This window comes from Anomaloglossus baeobatrachus, chromosome 1 (assembly GCF_048569485.1).
Source record: "Anomaloglossus baeobatrachus isolate aAnoBae1 chromosome 1, aAnoBae1.hap1, whole genome shotgun sequence".
NCBI classification, from domain to species: Eukaryota; Metazoa; Chordata; class Amphibia; order Anura; family Aromobatidae; genus Anomaloglossus; species Anomaloglossus baeobatrachus.
Genome location: NC_134353.1, coordinates 583,556,753 through 583,573,337, shown reverse-complemented (window position 1 = coordinate 583,573,337; position 16,585 = coordinate 583,556,753). Strand labels below are relative to the sequence as shown.

Genomic DNA, 16,585 nt, shown 5'->3' with positions numbered 1-16,585 from the left:
ACGAGCATGCTGCTGCATAGAAATACATGCACATTCACGCTCCTGTCAGGAGAGTGTGTGGCTGCCAAGTGATGCGATGCAAGACTTGTGCGTGTGACTCCGGCCTTATTTTGATACACAGCCATGATAAAGCCCGACAGCTGGGGACTGCAGCCGTGGGCTTTATCTGTACTAGTATCAGAATACGGGGACCCTGCGGCGATTGTTTTATTTATTCATTTATTTTTATATCATGATAATTACCAGCAGACCGCTGCACTGCTTTCTCCGCCCACCAGCTGTCCTGGTGCCTGTGATTGGTTGCAGTCAGCTGCCACACTGCCACTCAGGGTGGGGGCGCATCTAACTGTAACCAATTACATGCGCATGTAGGCGGGAAAAGCAGTTAATATTCAATGAGGGTTAATTGTTGGCTCCGGAAGGGAAAGCGGGACCTGGAAATAGCCGCTACGACTATTTGATCAGCAGACATGTGCACCTAAGACCTAAATTTTTTAACTGCATGAGAGGACACACACTAGCTAGGGACCCCAACGTAGAGAAATACTTTGGCGTAGTGTTGGAGCTCTGTTGCATTGATCAATTCAATAGCTAAATTTCTCTTTATTCATATGTTCATGGCAGTAATGCAGATTCCATTTTTCATACCTTCATTCTTACATATAGCTATTGGATTTTTCATGTCAGTATTCACACAGCAGTTTCTGCTTTTCATATATTTCCCTTACATAGTCACTGGAGTGCATACCTTCTCTCCAAATAGTGTAGATTTTTTAGGTTTTTTGCACCCAGTTTGGACTCCGTATGGTGTTCCAGATGTTATTTTTGATTGATGTGCACCTAACAGGCGTAGATAGATCACCATACCTGTTAGCCCTTAGATCGCACTGTCAAACTCTGGCAGCGTGATCCAACTTGCGCTTGCGGGGATCGCCCTTTTGCCTGCTGCCTATGGAGGCCCCATAACGTGATCACGCAGAGCTAATGGGTTGCCATGACAGTGTGGGGTCAGATGATGACCCCTGTCGCCGTCAAGAGGTGCTTCCTTTGAATGCCGACAGAGCACTCACAGGAGATCATCATTTCTACTGATCACACAGTGCAGGCATAAAGTCCCCTGGGGGACTAGTAAAAAGCAATAAATAAAAAAAAAAAAGCAAAATAAAAAAAAGGTTTTAAATATGAAGAAAAAAAAAATCAAGACAAAACCAAAAAGTTCAAATAAAACAATTAAAAAACAATAAAACCTCCCTGTATATTTGGTATTGCCGCATTCAAAAATGCTTGATCTATTAAATTATAAAACCAATTAATCTGAAAGGTAAAAGGTAAAGGGCATGGCAAAATAAAACACAGATTACGTTTTTTAGTACCCGCAACATTGCATTAAAATGCAATAACAGACTATCAAAACATTGCATTCATCAAAAGATAGCATGATTAAAAACCAGGGCTGTGGAGTCGGTAAGCCAAACCTTCGACTCCGACTCCTCAATTTCCCTTGCACCGACTCAGACTCAGACTCCACGACTCCGACATATATTGCTTATAGTTAAGTGAAAAATGTATTGTAGTACAATATGAACATCAGACATTTAATCATTTTTATGATACAATAATCAAGATATTTGGATAGAACATAAAACATATTTATTGGAATACAACTTTAGAACACAAAAAAACTGTAATAAATTGTAAATATGTAATACACTATGTAATATACAGTAGATTGCATATATAATTTGTGTGTGTGTGTATATTACATATTGTATTACATATTTACAATTTATTTTTTTGTGTTCTAAAGTTGTATTTCAATAAATATATTTTATGTGCTATCTAAATATCTTGATTATTGTATCATAAAAATGATTAAAATGTCTGATGTTCACATTGTACTACAATAAATTTTTCACTTAAATATAAGCAATATACCAAATGTTATTATGTAGTATGTTTTTGTTCAAAACTGTTTTTTGCCACTTACATAGTTTATTATATAGTGTTATATATAACACTATGTAATACACTATGTAAGTGGCAAAAAACTGTTTTCAACAAAAACATACTAAATAACATTTGTGCAGTCTATGAATTTGTTTTAAGAAATAGAATTGCCTCCATCAGATCCTCCTTCATAGATGACCTCAAATCTGACCTATTTTTTTTTAAGGCTAGAGAACAACCTCTCTACAGTAACTTGGGTTGGAGGCAAAGCCGTAACCACATGGGCAACATCTCTAACAATTTCTGGGTATGAAGGAATTGCCTCATGCAGTCAGTTTTGATGAGCGGTTGAATTTTTCTATTTCTTTGAGAGCAAGTGAAACAAACATTTTGCTGAAATCTGGTCAACCTGCTTGCTATAGGAGACAGAGTGAAATCTTTTTCCTTGCAGCAACGCTTTGCCTGCTCCATATCATCCAAATACTTATCAAAGTTAAACTCCTCATCTGATGAGGATGAAGATATGGCAGCAGTAGCACTGTCAGGCCCCAAGTCCTCTTGCGCCTGGCAGTCCTGTAGCCGCTCATCCTAACTGCTACCTCACTCAAAGCTTCTTTTCCTTTGGTAAGCTGTTGATCATCAAGCAGTACATGATGACTTAGGTCCACATAAACAGCTGCCAGAAGAATTTTATTTTCCAATAGCTGTGTCTCTCTCCGTTTCATTGAAGCAGAAATGCCATCTGCGAATAAACCTCCTCTTTTGGACAGGCAAAATAGCAAGTTCTTCCACTCCCTTATGAAAATCCCAGGAGTTAAATCCTCAGCTTGAAATTTTTTAGTCACGGTAAATGGGTGATTAAGCAATTCCTTCAATTCAGCCACCTGTGTCTATTGACCTTCATTTACTGTTACTTGAGGGTTCACCATATCTATAAGAAACGATTTTAGTTCAAGCAATCGCTCAGTCATTAAATAAGTGCTGCCTCACCGAGTGGCTTGATCAACAATTGCCCCTTTCCCAGCACATCTCTTCAAGATGGAATCAATTTTAGGGGTTCTGGCGGCACTAACCAACTTCCTCACTTTTCCAATTAGATTTCCAGCATGTCCGCCCAGTTTCACACATCCGGCTTTACAGTACGATACAGTACAGTGGCAGCACTGCAACTTCCGGGTGACATGCTCCGGTCACATGACAGCATGTGACCGGAATTGTCGCGCTGCCACTGTACTGTATACACTGTACTGGAGTGCGCCGCATCCGCCAAACCGGCGAAAAGCCGGATGTGTGAAACCGGGGTCCCTCTTGCAGACTCCCTCTTATTGCCAGCTGCAGCGTGAGCACAATACAGCGCATGTGATGAATATGAAAGTGTTTTGAAGCAGCTTCAACAAGATCATCTAATCCTAAAGTATAATTTTTCTGTTCTTCTGTTGTAATATCGGTTTGTTCCTCAGTTACATGAACAGCACTGTGGCTCCATCTTACACATACTGAATCCTAAATTTTCTTCTAGCTTTTGTTCATTACTCTCATTCATCAGTTTAATTGTACTCAAGTTTGAAGCATTGTCCTTTACAATAGCAAGAACCTGTTCTTTTTTGAGCTCGTAGTCTTACAGAACTTTTTCCACTAACCTGGAGAAACTGGCCGGTGTGATGAGCTTTACTATCTTTTACTGCCAGTGTCTTGGTAACAATTTCTTTCTTGTTACAAACATATCGAACATTGATGGCAAAATAATTCAGTGAAATGCGGTGACTCTGGCATTCCAGCAAAGGCAATGGGTTTCAAGATAGGACATTCAGACACATCATTTTGTGAGGATCAGTTTGTGTGGCCTTTTTCTAATCTGCTTTTGCTATTGAAAGCATTATTTATGAGCTCAAAAACCTTTCAGGTGATGCGGGTTTTTAAAAAGCTGATCCGCTTTTGCAGCTGCCAAACGTATCCTCAAAAAACGCAGCAAAAACACTGTGTGTGAATGCAGCCTTAGATCAGGAATAGAACAGACATTTATAGGACAATTTCATAACTTTCCCAAATTCCTATGAAAAAAATATTCAGCACATTCTGCATTGCACTACTGTCCCCAATTTATTATATATTTTAGGAGTCGGAGCTTTTCATACCGACTCAGACTCCACCAAAATGAGCTCCGACTCAGACTCCACGACTCAGACTCCACAGCCCTGTTAAAAACGTTAGCTCAAGACGCAAAAAATAAGCAGTCACTGAGCCCCAGATCCCAAAAAATGAGAACGCTACGGGTCTTAGAAAATGTCAACAAAAGCTTCAGAATTTTTTTCACCCCACAGATAAAAGTAAAACTATACATGTTTGGTATCTACTAACTTGTACTAAACTGGAGAATCACAATGCCAGGTCAGTTTTACTATATAGTGCACATGGTAAATAAAAAAAAAAAATCCAAAAAGCAATTGTGAAATTGCACTTTTCTTTTGCAATTTCACCGTTTTCCAGTACAATCAGGGTCAGAATGAATGGTGTCATTCAAACGTACAACTCATCCCACAAAAAACAAGCCCTCTTATGGCTACATTGAAAAATTAAAAGTTATGGCTCTTGGAAAAAAGGGAGGAAAAACTGAAAGTGAAAAATCACACGGGGTGAAAGGGTTAAACATATTTCAGTACACATTGTTAAGCACAGTTTGCCTGTCTAAACATGCGTTTAACCCCTTAATGACCGACAATACTTTTTTTTTTTAAAACGGCGGCATTTAAAAAGGTACTTATTCCTTATTGTAGTTTTAAAATAGCGATAAGAAATAAGGGTATAACGCCCCCCAGCATAGGTAAAATCTCCTGGGTTTCAGCTACCGGGTGTAGCGGAGACCCTGGGGGATCATGATCCGGGCCAGTTTTTCTGATCCCCATTTTCGCAGTTATACACCATAAAACGGAGATCATACTATAGTAAATGGCAGCGCTGTTAAAAAAATGATTTCTCTCCCATTTGACATGAAAAACATGTCAAATGAGAAATAAATGTCCTCCCCCGGTACCCCAATGTGGCCAAAGTCCCCCCAGCCGTCTTCCTGAGCCTCTCAAATGGCAGGCACAATTGTGTGCCCGCCAAAACAGTCCTCCTCCTCTGATTTCTCTCCATCTGATATGTCGGATGAAAGAGAAATGGTGCCCCCAGGTCCCCCTCGATATCTCCTTACAGACAGAGTGCCCCATGACCTCTCCTCCTCCTCGTCATTAAAAATGGCGGGCGCATGCACAGAGACTCTCTGCTAGGAGTGAAACTGCGGTGACATTAGTGAGGTTTCGCAGTTCTCTCTTGCCCTCTCTGTGACCTGCAGTAACCTCACTGAGGTCACTGCAGTCACACTCCTCACAGAGTGCCAGCACATCCCATATAATAGAAGACCAAGTCGTCGTGGGACCTCCAATATGGATTAAAGTAGATCGGGAATTTTTTTTTCTCCTTTGGATTTTTTTCAATAAATAAGTAAGTGACAGGGGGAATGTGTTGGGGAGTGTTTTTTCTAAAAAAAAATATTTTTTGTTGCCTTTTATTTTTTTTTTTACTAACTGGATTAGTAATGTTGGGTGTCTAATAGATGCCTCGACATTACTAAACCCCTGGGCTTGATGCCAGTTGACATTACACAGCTGGCATCAACCCCAAATAACATTACCCCGTTTGCCACCACACCAGGGCAACGGGAAGAGCTGGGACAAAGCATCACCTCTTGGGCGGCTACAGCTTGCTACTTTTAAGGCTGGGGAGTGCCAATAAACATGGCCCTTCCCAGCCTGAGAATACCACCCTGCAGGCATCTGCTTTACCTTGGCTGCTGACTCAATTTGGGGGGGACCCCTCTATTTTTTATTTTAAATTATTAATTTATAAATACATTGATTAAAAAAAAAAACCAGTGCAGAGTGATCTCCCTTTTGGATTACCAGTCAAGGTGAAGCTGCAAGTTGCAAGCTGCAACTGTCTGCTTTACCCTAGCTGGATGTCAAAATTAGGGGGGACGGGACTCCCGGTCGTTTTTTTTTTAGTAGTATTATTTAGTTTTTGCAGGCTAAAAAGAAAGTTAAAAACACCCTTTAATGCCACATGAAAGGCACTAAAGGGTGCATGCTTACAATATGCAGGGGGTAGGACATTAGATACATAGATGTGCAACCCCTATCTATATCCTAACTTTTTAGGCTGCGTGCACACAATCAGGGTTTGCAGCATTTTGGACATGTGTTTTGTACAGTACAAACATAGTGGATGAGATTTTTGGAAATCCCATGCCCTCTGTGCTTCTTTTCTCCGCAGTATAAACTGACAGGTTGCACGGCTTCCTGAACCGCAGCACGTCAATTTATGCTGCGGAGACGCGAGTGTTTTCTGGGGGGAGAATAGGAGCTAAAGTCTGCAGCAGCCTGACCCCTGATCGTGGGCATGGGAGCTGCATTCTCTCGCCAACAACACTCGCGTTTCCGCAGGAGACCTGACACTGCGTACTAGACACAGTGTCACTGGATTGAATTAAATTCTGTAAAGTACCACTGAATAAAATCCTCATTATACACCTGAATAAAATCCTTGAGGGGTCTAGTTTCGAAAATGGGGTCATTTTTGGGGGTCTTCTGCTGTTTAGGTACCTTGGGGGCCCTACAAATGTGATATGGTTAGTGTTGAGCGAGTAGTGATTACTGTCTGCTACTCGCATATTCATTACGAGTAGCGGGCGCAAAGTAAGTCAAAGGGAAATACTCGCTAAGTAGTGAGTAACCCGAAAGCCGTACTTTTTGTGCGAGTAGCGAATAGTACGGCTTTTGGGTTACTCGCTACTTAGCAAGTATTTACCATTGTGTTACATTGCGCCCGCTACTCATAACGAATATGTGAGTATCGGACATTACTCGCTAAAAGCATAGCGAGTATGAATAGTTAACTACTCACTCAACACTAGATATGGTGCTGGCAATCTATTTCACTCAAATATTTTTTAAATTAAAATATTTCTCCTTCCATTCCAAGGCCTTCCGTTTGTCCAAATAGTGGTTTCTGACCACATGTGGGGTAACCCTGCACTGATAAGAATTTAGGTAACAAACTATGGGTCCAATTTTTGGTGTTGATCGTGGGCACGGGAGCTGCGTTCTCCTGTGGACAACAGTTGCATTTTCGCAGGAGGGCTGATGCTGTGTCCTAGACATAGTGTCACCGGATCGTGGGAACATAGTTTAAAAGTGTTGGCACGTCAACAACATTTTTGTGAAAAAAAAAAGGAAAATTTTCAAAATGACGACCTAATGTAATCAAATACTGTGAAGTACCTGTGGGTTCCAAATGCTCACTATACCCCTGAATAAACTCCTTGAGGGGTCTTGTTTCCAGAATGGGGTCACTGGCGTTTAGGTATCTTAGGTGCCCTGCAAATGTGACATGGCGCTCCTTCCATTCCATTCCAAGGCTTCCGATTTGGGTATGAAATTATGGTGTCAATTTTGTCATGCTATTCCTTGTAGCAGTGAATAAATTGAGGCTAAAGCGATCTCGTTGGGGTCACGGATTTTGTGACGCACATCCGGCCGCTGTAGCGATGTCGTAGCGTGTGTCTTCTAGGAGCAATTTTGGATCGTTACAAAAACGTCCAAAATCGCTCCTCGCTGACATGGGGGTCCGCTGCCAGTTATTGCTGCTGTCGCTGGGGCGATGTTGTTCCTCGTTCCTGCGGCAGCACACATCGCTCCGTGTGACGCCGCAGGAACGAGGATCATCTCCTTACCTGCCTCCGGCCACAATGCGGAAGGAAGGAGGTGGGCGGGATGTTGTGTCCCGCTAATCTCCGCCCCTCCGCTTTCATTGGGCAGCCGATTAGTGACGTCGCTGTGACGCCAAACGGACCGCCCCCCTTAGAAAGGAGGCGGTACGCCGGTCACAGCGACGTCGCTATGCAGGTAAGTATGTGTGACGGGGGTGCCAGATTTTGTGCGCGACGGGCAGCGATATGCCCGTTTAGCACAAACGATGGGGATGGGTCACATGCTAGCGATATCGGGCCGGATATCGCAGCATGTAAAGCCACCCTAAAGCAACATTTTTAGATAAAATGTAAATTTGTTTCTTCATTCCACTTTCATTCCTGTGAAGCACCTGAAGGGGTTAGTAAAACTGCTTGAATGTGGTTTTGAGCAGTGTGAGGAGTACAGTTTTTAGAATGCTGTCACTTTTGGGTATTTTCTGTCACCCAGGCCTCTCATAGTCACTTCAATTGTGATGTGGTCTATAAAAAACGGTTTTGTAAATTTCGTTGGAAACATTAGAAATTGCTGATAAACCTTGAAACCTTCTAACTTCCTAACAAAAAAACAAAAAATTACATTTCAAAATGTGTGCGGATGTAAGGTAGACATGTGGGAAATGTTATCTATTGACTATTTTATGGGACATAACGCTCTGGTTTAAAGGCCATAAAAAAAAAAAACAAAAAACAACCTAATTTTGAAAATTACAAAAAATGTTAAAATTTTGGCCAAATTTTCATTTTTTCTACATATAAACGCAAAAGATATCATACTAAATTTAGCACTGTCATGAAGTACAACATGTCACGAAAAAACAGTCTCAGAATCCCTGGGATCCGTTGAAGCGTTACAGAGTTATAACCTCATAAAATGACACTGGTCAGAATTGTAAAATTTGGCCTGGGCATTAAGGTCAAAATTGGCCGCATCACAAATGGGGTAAACATTTACAAATCGGCTCTCGTTTTTCAGTTGGCAGAGAGGAACTGTTGGAAACTGTGTTACCATGATATTGTAAACTGTGCAGTTACAGATAACAGAAGTAAATTAACTCACTCTAACCCGTTAAATTTATAGCTGCAGCTGTTAAAATACGTGAAGATGAAAACTTTCATCCTGGCAGTAAAAGAAATCCATGGAGGTACAGAATAAATATAGTAATCAAGAAGAGGACAACGAACATCATCGTTAATACAGCTGGTTATCGGTCTGCAGCTGTACTTACCTGGTGGGAGACGACAGCCAGATCTGCCGGTTCGGTGTCTGTTTATTGATAACATATGTTCCAAAGTTCTTTCCAACTTTAACTGTAAGAACCCCATTCTGGCAAAGCAAGCAAAATGAGATCTGGCATTAGAATTCCAATGGTACGCATTATTAATATAAGGACATCCCTTTGGTATGGCAAACAATCAACAGCTGATGCCAAACCCTATTATGAAAGATGTGTTCTGCATGCTCACCAGAAGATGCCTCCATAAATAAGAAGTCAAGATTTTTTATTAATAGAATATATTGACGTTTCACTTGGGGATAAGGAAGATGTATGGCAGTCTACCTGATCTCTTTGTCACCTTTGCTGGATTGGTGATTTTAATCTAAGTCCCCTTATACCCACCCTCTGGTGTTTTCACCTTTTATCGGCATCACTCCAATCGGTCTCCGGCACGGACCTGCCAGATGTCTCCAATGTTTCATGAAGCGAGCCTGAGGTCAAACTCAATACAAGTCTATGAGAGCCTTGTTCTGGTTTTCATAAACATGTACTAAAAGCTTGTGATGTAACTTCTAACTTCTGGTCAGTCAGGCACTGCAGTCATAAGATGCCAGCCATAAAAAGGTGAAAACATTGGAAGGCGAGTATAAGATCGGGGGTGGAGGCATGAAGTACCACTCCAGAGGTGAAAAAAAACTAAGGAAAATGATGGAGTGGTGCTTTAAATGTTTTATTTATTCTGGAATAAACAGAAAAGGGGGAGGTTTTGCTACATAGTTGTAATTCGTCTTATTGCTCTCTCTCTTGTACGCATTACATCTCTTGTTTTTCTGTTGTTTGGTAGACTTTAGCAGTGCACAGGGCCCTGAAAGTGAGGATTTTTTTTTGTTCAGGAGGGACGCATGGGAGATTGGGAGTTTGCCAGCGATCCTCTTAGCCTGTGATCTGTCTCAATTTGTCTGTAACTCTTTTACCTGTCAGCCAGCGATCTCCAGCCATCTTGCTACTTCTCTACAAACGGTCTTCAGTCATCTTATTACCTGTTTGCCAGCGTTCTCTAGGAATCCTCACATCCATCTGCACCAATCAGTAACTCTGCTACCTGTCTGCCAGCAACCCTGTTTACAGTTGTCTGTATCCCTGCCAAAGCTGTGCAGGTCATTTGTCCGTTTGTGTAAAGTATCTCTGCTACATGTCAGTTTTCCGTCTGTCTGTTCCAGGACATTATTAAATTATTATTTTTGCACCTTACCTTCTGTGTTCCGTATTCTCTATCTGCCTCTATTAACAGCTGTCTGCATGTCAGTCTATTATAAAGGTAGTACTGTTATTTACTCACTGTCTTTAGACAAATTGTCTCTCCAGTAAAGGAGACAAACTCTAGCACAGCGCCACCTATTGGAAGTGGCAATCCTAAAAGTCACAAGTGGATTTTCAACAATCCTTTGCAATATGACTCAGGATATATAAGCCAGATCAGAATCCCAATTTGCAGACACGGTGTTTCGGGGTGCTTGCCCCTCGTCAGTGCAAAGTATGGGGGTGTCTGATCTGGCTCATGAGAAAGCTATGTAGGGATCACGGGGGAACACTATTCTCCTTAAGGAGAGACGAAAACTTTTCTACTACACGTGTTTCAACGAAAATAAGACAGAGTCTTATATTATTTTACGCCCTGATAAATTTGCTAGGACTTGTGGCGACTCAGTGTCTAGCCACATGTGTTGGTGGGATGAAAGGTTCTTAATTCTTAATTAGGCCAGACGTATGGTTCCTCTGTTTGGTAAAAAAAAGAGAAGTTAGCAATTGTCTAATGTCAGACTTATTGGAGCCCTATTGTCTGTTAAATGCAGATTCTCAAATGTGCATTGCCTCAGCCAATTTGACTACCTAATTCAGAGGAAAATTTTGCAGTCGGATTAAACTAGCAACCAATGAGAGGGCAGCCATCTCCCACCAATCCTTTAAGACTCAATACGCTGAAATAAGAATTGAGGGGTGTAAACGGAACCTTGATCTGTCACCAGGTAGATATTCTACAAGACGTCAGCTTGGGTTCTACAGTTCCAGCTGGAGGTTCACAGAACTGCTTCACAATTCATTCATTCTACAGGACTTCAGCCTAAGATCCTTGGTCCCAGCTGGAGGATCACAGAACTGCTTCACTGCTCAACGCTGATCCCACAAACTCGCTTGGAGAACCCAAGTTAGGACGATTCGGTCGCCTGGCTACATATCTTGCTGTGCTCGATCAGCTTTTTAAATTTGCCATTATCTCCTGTATGTGGGTGCCTGCCAAAAGCGGGGTGCTGCTGGCTGGCAAGTTTCTAATCCCTGGCGGGCCAGTGGAGGGTTGAGACTCTGTAGCTTGTATAACATTGTATTCTTGCTGGGAACGTTTTTGCCTGTTGGTGATCCAATAAAGTCTTACCAATGTGTGGTTCCCTCACCCTGTGTTGTCTGAGTAGTATTCTGGCCACGTACAAAAAGTGCGGGTGTTCAGTGGGGGTAAGCCCTGGTCTGTGCGGCCTTTCTGAAGACAGCCAGGCCATCGGACAAGAACACCAACTGATCTTTGTGTCTCCACAGGGCTTTTTTTTGAGGTAGGACTTATTTTTGAGGAAACACAGCTATTCCCTGTGTACTGCCTGACTGCGAAGTTGACACCCTAGTACGCAATGGAAGAGATGGTGCCTCCACTCCTCCTCGTGCAACCCTGTTCATCCGTATTCGCCCCTAGTAAAATGGCATACATCTACCAGCAAGTGTACTGTACCACAAAAGTATGCGAAAAACTTCACCAATATAAATGATGTACCAAAAGGACAAAAAGTTTAAAAATTAGATCAATGTCGTGAAACCAACTATTAAAAATTATTATACATAGCCCCTCAGGTATTATCAATATAAAAGTTAATTTATGCTACTAATTATGATTACAAAAAGGAATACTCAGCTATAATAAGTCTGATAAAACGGTCACTTAGTTCAAGATATGTCCACACACAAAAAAAAAAAAAAATAAATAAAAAATGATACTATCCTAAAAGTGAACAGGCTAGTATGCTGCCAACATAGCAAATGAAAACAAAAAAACAAATAAAAACAAAAAAGTGAGCCGGAGTATGAGATGGTATACATGGAGCTTGTGAGCTCATGTTCACACTGGCCATTAGACAAAGAGAAACCAAGGGAAAAATTGTGAAAACATACCCTGCTGTAACTAAATAAAAGCATAGTGCATATAAACATAGGGTACTTAGTAAACACTGTTTTTGATCAAAAAAAGCATAAAGCTATCCCACCAACGCCAAGGTGTACCCAGTTGGGATAGTACCTACACTCTCTAATATTAAAACCTTACCATGGGTCTAAAATAGGCCTCAATGTGGCTAAGGGCTGAGAGCGACCGGGTCCCAACAGGACACACACAGTCAGGGGGATTCACAGAATGAAATGTCCAGCTCACCAAGAGGGAGGGCCACACCCCATTTGTACTGAATACAAAAAACTACATAAAAACAAAAAAAAGTGAGCCGGAGTATGAGATGGTATACATGGAGCTTGTGAGCTCATGTTCACACTGGCCATTAGACAAAGAGAAACCAAGGGAAAAATTGTGAAAACATACCCTGCTGTAACTAAATAAAAGCATAGTGCATATAAACATAGGGTACTTAGTAAACACTGTTTAAACATAGCAAATGGAAATATCAGCCAGAAATAATAATGCAAACCTTGCACCAACAAGAGGCTAAATGAAAATAAAGGGTGCAGTGATGAGAGTGCTAATTACTCGAGTCGAGCAGGTAGGACGCTCTTAACGGCTCGACTTGAGTAACGAGTATAATGGAATTCAATGATTGGGCAGTCTGGCTCTCCACCCGCATACAGCCAGCAATAAACCAAGCATTTCCAGGGAAGGGAGAGCGGGTTTTGTTTGTTTTTGACACACAGTATCCAAAAATGTTGTTTTTGCCCCCAGTGAAAGTCATGCAGAGACTGCAAGTGGCTTTTACTGGGGTGCCGGCTCCCATCATTCACAAAGCGACCCTGTGCCTTGTGTCCGATGTTTCAGGAACTACACATCCAAGCATCCACAATACTCTGCCAAGCGTACCCGGGCACCCCGATGCTCTATAGAGTGTCGAGCAGTGGCGAACAGGCTCACTTATCATTAATTAAATGCACCGTATTTTTCGCTTTATAAGACGCCCTTTTGTTCCCCAAAATTTTGGGGGACAGTAGGGGGTGCGTCTTATAAACCGAATATACGGTGGGGGGGGGGGGGTGTACACACACATATATATATATATACATATATATATATATATATATATATATATATATATATATATATATATATATATATATATATATATATATATATATATATATATATATTATACATACATACATACATACATACATACATACATACATACACACACACACACTGCAGGGTCCGCTCTGGAGCGGTGCTGGGGGCAGGTGAAAGCTGCGGGCGGCAGCGTTAGATCTCCTGCTCCCGCTCATATAATATGCACAGCCGCTGTCCATCAGCGTGGTGCTGAAACCGCATCGCGCTAATGGGCTGGGGCAGCGGGGCATATTATATCTGCCTATGCTCCCTTTGATCGCACATGATCCCCCCTGTGTTAGATATGTCCCCCATACTGCTGCCCATAGTAAAATAAAAAAAGCTTTACTTACCTCCAGCGCTGATCTCCCGGTCTCCTGCTGCTGCTGTCTGTGATAAGGCACGTAGAGATGAAAGCACTCTGCCATGCCGATCACATGACCGGCAGCAAGAACCAGGAAGTGGAGGAGGAGCTCAACCCCACGGAGGGAGTCACAGGGATTACAGCACTGAGAAGGTAAGGAAAGAGTGTTTTATTTTATTATGGGCAGCAATATGGGGGGCATATCAAACACAGGGGAGATGTGCCATCTATAGTGGCCATGGGCAGCAGTATGGGGGCCATATCAAACACAGGGGAGGTGTGCCATCTATAGGGGCCATGGGCAGCACGGGGGATGTGTCCCAGCACAAGGGGGCTATATTCAATATAAGGGGGCCATATCCAGATTAAGGGGGGCTAATTTTATGATGGGGGGCTATGAGGGACATATACCCTATATGATTTGTTAGACGGACACTGGCATTATAAGATGGACCCCATTTAACATTAAAAAAAATAATTCTCTTTTCCTTCACCAAATTTTGGGGTGCGTCTTATAATCAGGTGCGTCTTATAAAGCGAAAAATACGGTACTTCCCTCTAAAAAATTACTAAGATCATGCCCTCAACACTTTTCTCCCGTGTTAAGGTTCATCAGGCGACCGGAAGAGAAAGTGGACAGATAAAAATAATTTTGGATTTCTTTTTTCCCAGGTAAAAAACTACTATGCATTAGATGTGGGCCCTTATACAGTAGGACAAAATACAGACCCCTGCATATTAAAAGAGAACAAAGACCATTTTGCAACATAGAAAAAGGATGATCTATATAGCCATACCAAAGGTGGCGGAAAAAAAAAAAACAAATCCTTTTTTTTTAAGATACATAGTAGATAATTATTGATGAAAGGCTGGGTGTCACGGCCGGGGCAAGAGGCTATACCGGCCATATAGGACAACACATAGGGAAGAGGAAAGGAATGCCCTGTCGCTAGGGAAAGTGGTGACCCCTGACTACAAGCTGAAGCTCACACTCACTTCCCTCACAGACCCTAAACAGGTTCCGGACCTGTCGCTGAGCTGGAATACCTGTGGCCTTATTTTACCCTGGCAAAGTTCCCTAAGTAACGATGGAGGGTATGAGCGGTTCGTCAACACCACTATCACTAATGGAAGACACAAGGGAACAAAACAGGGGAAACACAACTGCAATCACCAAAGCCCTGTTAGATAGCAAAGGCAACACTTATCTGAGCTGCATCAACCACAGGAGTCTGGAGCAACAGAACACTACTCCTCCACAGTGCAGTCAGGAACAGACTATAAACCGCACCCAAATCCCCCAGGGTGAGGTTTATAAAGGAAGTCAGAGGCTGGCAACTCAGAGACAAAACTGACAGTTTCCCAGGGTCCTAGAGTCTGCAGCTGCAGAGACAGGGAACTGTCATAACACGTGCTGCCAATCTTTGGGATTTTCTAACACTCGCAGTCATCGAATTGTCAGCCGGCCGTGATCCAACTGTTGCACTGGGGTGGTTAATATATACCATGAATAAATATATATATATATTATATATATATACACACACACACACACACACACACACACACACACACACACACACACACACACACACACATATATATATATAATATTCCCATTTGCGGTGTTGGGAGCATGCTGGTTGATCTTTTAGAATATTATCATCTTTTTTTTCTTGAACTAAGTGACCAGTTTCTCAGGCTTATTATACCCGAATATTCCTTAATAAGTAACCTTAAACGTACAGTACTAAATGGAACAAAGCATTACGCCTGAGCTTTGCTTACTAATACAATGGCTCTCTGTTCAGGACATGTTTGGATAGTAACGATTTAATGCTGGGCTTCTATCTTGTGACTAAAGATGTGAGGGACACTCCTGCCTGAACTCAGTGTTCATGTCTAAAAACAGCATTCACATTCTTCATCTGACATTACAGAACCTAAATGTTTTTCTGCTTTAACCCCTTCCCATTGAAGCCAGTTTTTTTTTATCCCCACTGTAAACCACATGGGATAAATTATACAGCAGAGGTCCTGCTTCAACCCTGTTTAACTTCTCGGGCACCATGGTTAATAGATACCATTGACCCTCATACAATGTCACCATCTCTGGGGTGCTATGGCAATTAAAGGCCTAATAATGGACTTTGGATCTGTCATTTATGGAAGGCTATGTGACTGAGACCACACAGTTCGGTAGGGATAATACTTCATTACATAAGTTGAATGTTAAAGCATTTTTGTGGGTCTTATAAACTAAATCTAGGTTTTAAACAAAAAAAAAAAAAAAATGGTTTTGAAGACAAAAAAACAACAAAAAAAGAAAACAAAAACACATTTGGTAAGGTAACACCTCATCTGAACTAACTCGTACTATTAAACACTTGCATTATTTATCTAGCCTTGCAAAAAAAAAAAAAAAAAAAAAAAAATGGAATAATGATCCAATACCCCAAAATGGACACAATACAAAGCTCTGTAGAAAAAAAAATTGCTTTATTTTTAAAGGTGATTATTGTTTTTACAAATGTCCTAAAAACATAATATTTATGAATATGGAATTTCATCAATCCGGATGAAAAAAAAAAAATGTTAGATGGTGTGTTATATCAAATAGTGAACAGTGTTAAAGAAGTGTAGACACAGGCTTCACAATACCAGCCAGGTAAGTGCGATTTGGGAACGTCACCGGGGATCAAGCCACACGAGAGACTACTCAGACAGGTGAGGTCCTGGTTCCTTCAACCCTCCCATTGACAGGTCTCTTCTGTTGTGCGTGTATTCCCTCACCACTGCCAGTGACAGACCAGTCTATCCAGTACACGCACGCAGGCAATCACTGGCAGCAGGAGGGTAGATGCTGCAGACAACCAGTCTCTTTAACTAGTCTCCATGAGATTCGATCC

General features: G+C 41.7%; 1 protein-coding gene across 1 annotated transcript in view; it reads right to left on the bottom strand.

Moving 5' to 3' along the window:
* FXN (frataxin) overlaps positions 1 to 16,585 on the bottom strand; it is a 47,771-nt gene that overhangs the window by 1,231 nt on the left and 29,955 nt on the right. Inside the window, exon 4 of the mRNA XM_075340039.1 lies at positions 8,962 to 9,059. Within this exon, the coding sequence (XP_075196154.1) occupies positions 8,962 to 9,059 (98 nt within the window). The remainder of the gene's footprint in view (positions 1 to 8,961; positions 9,060 to 16,585) is intronic.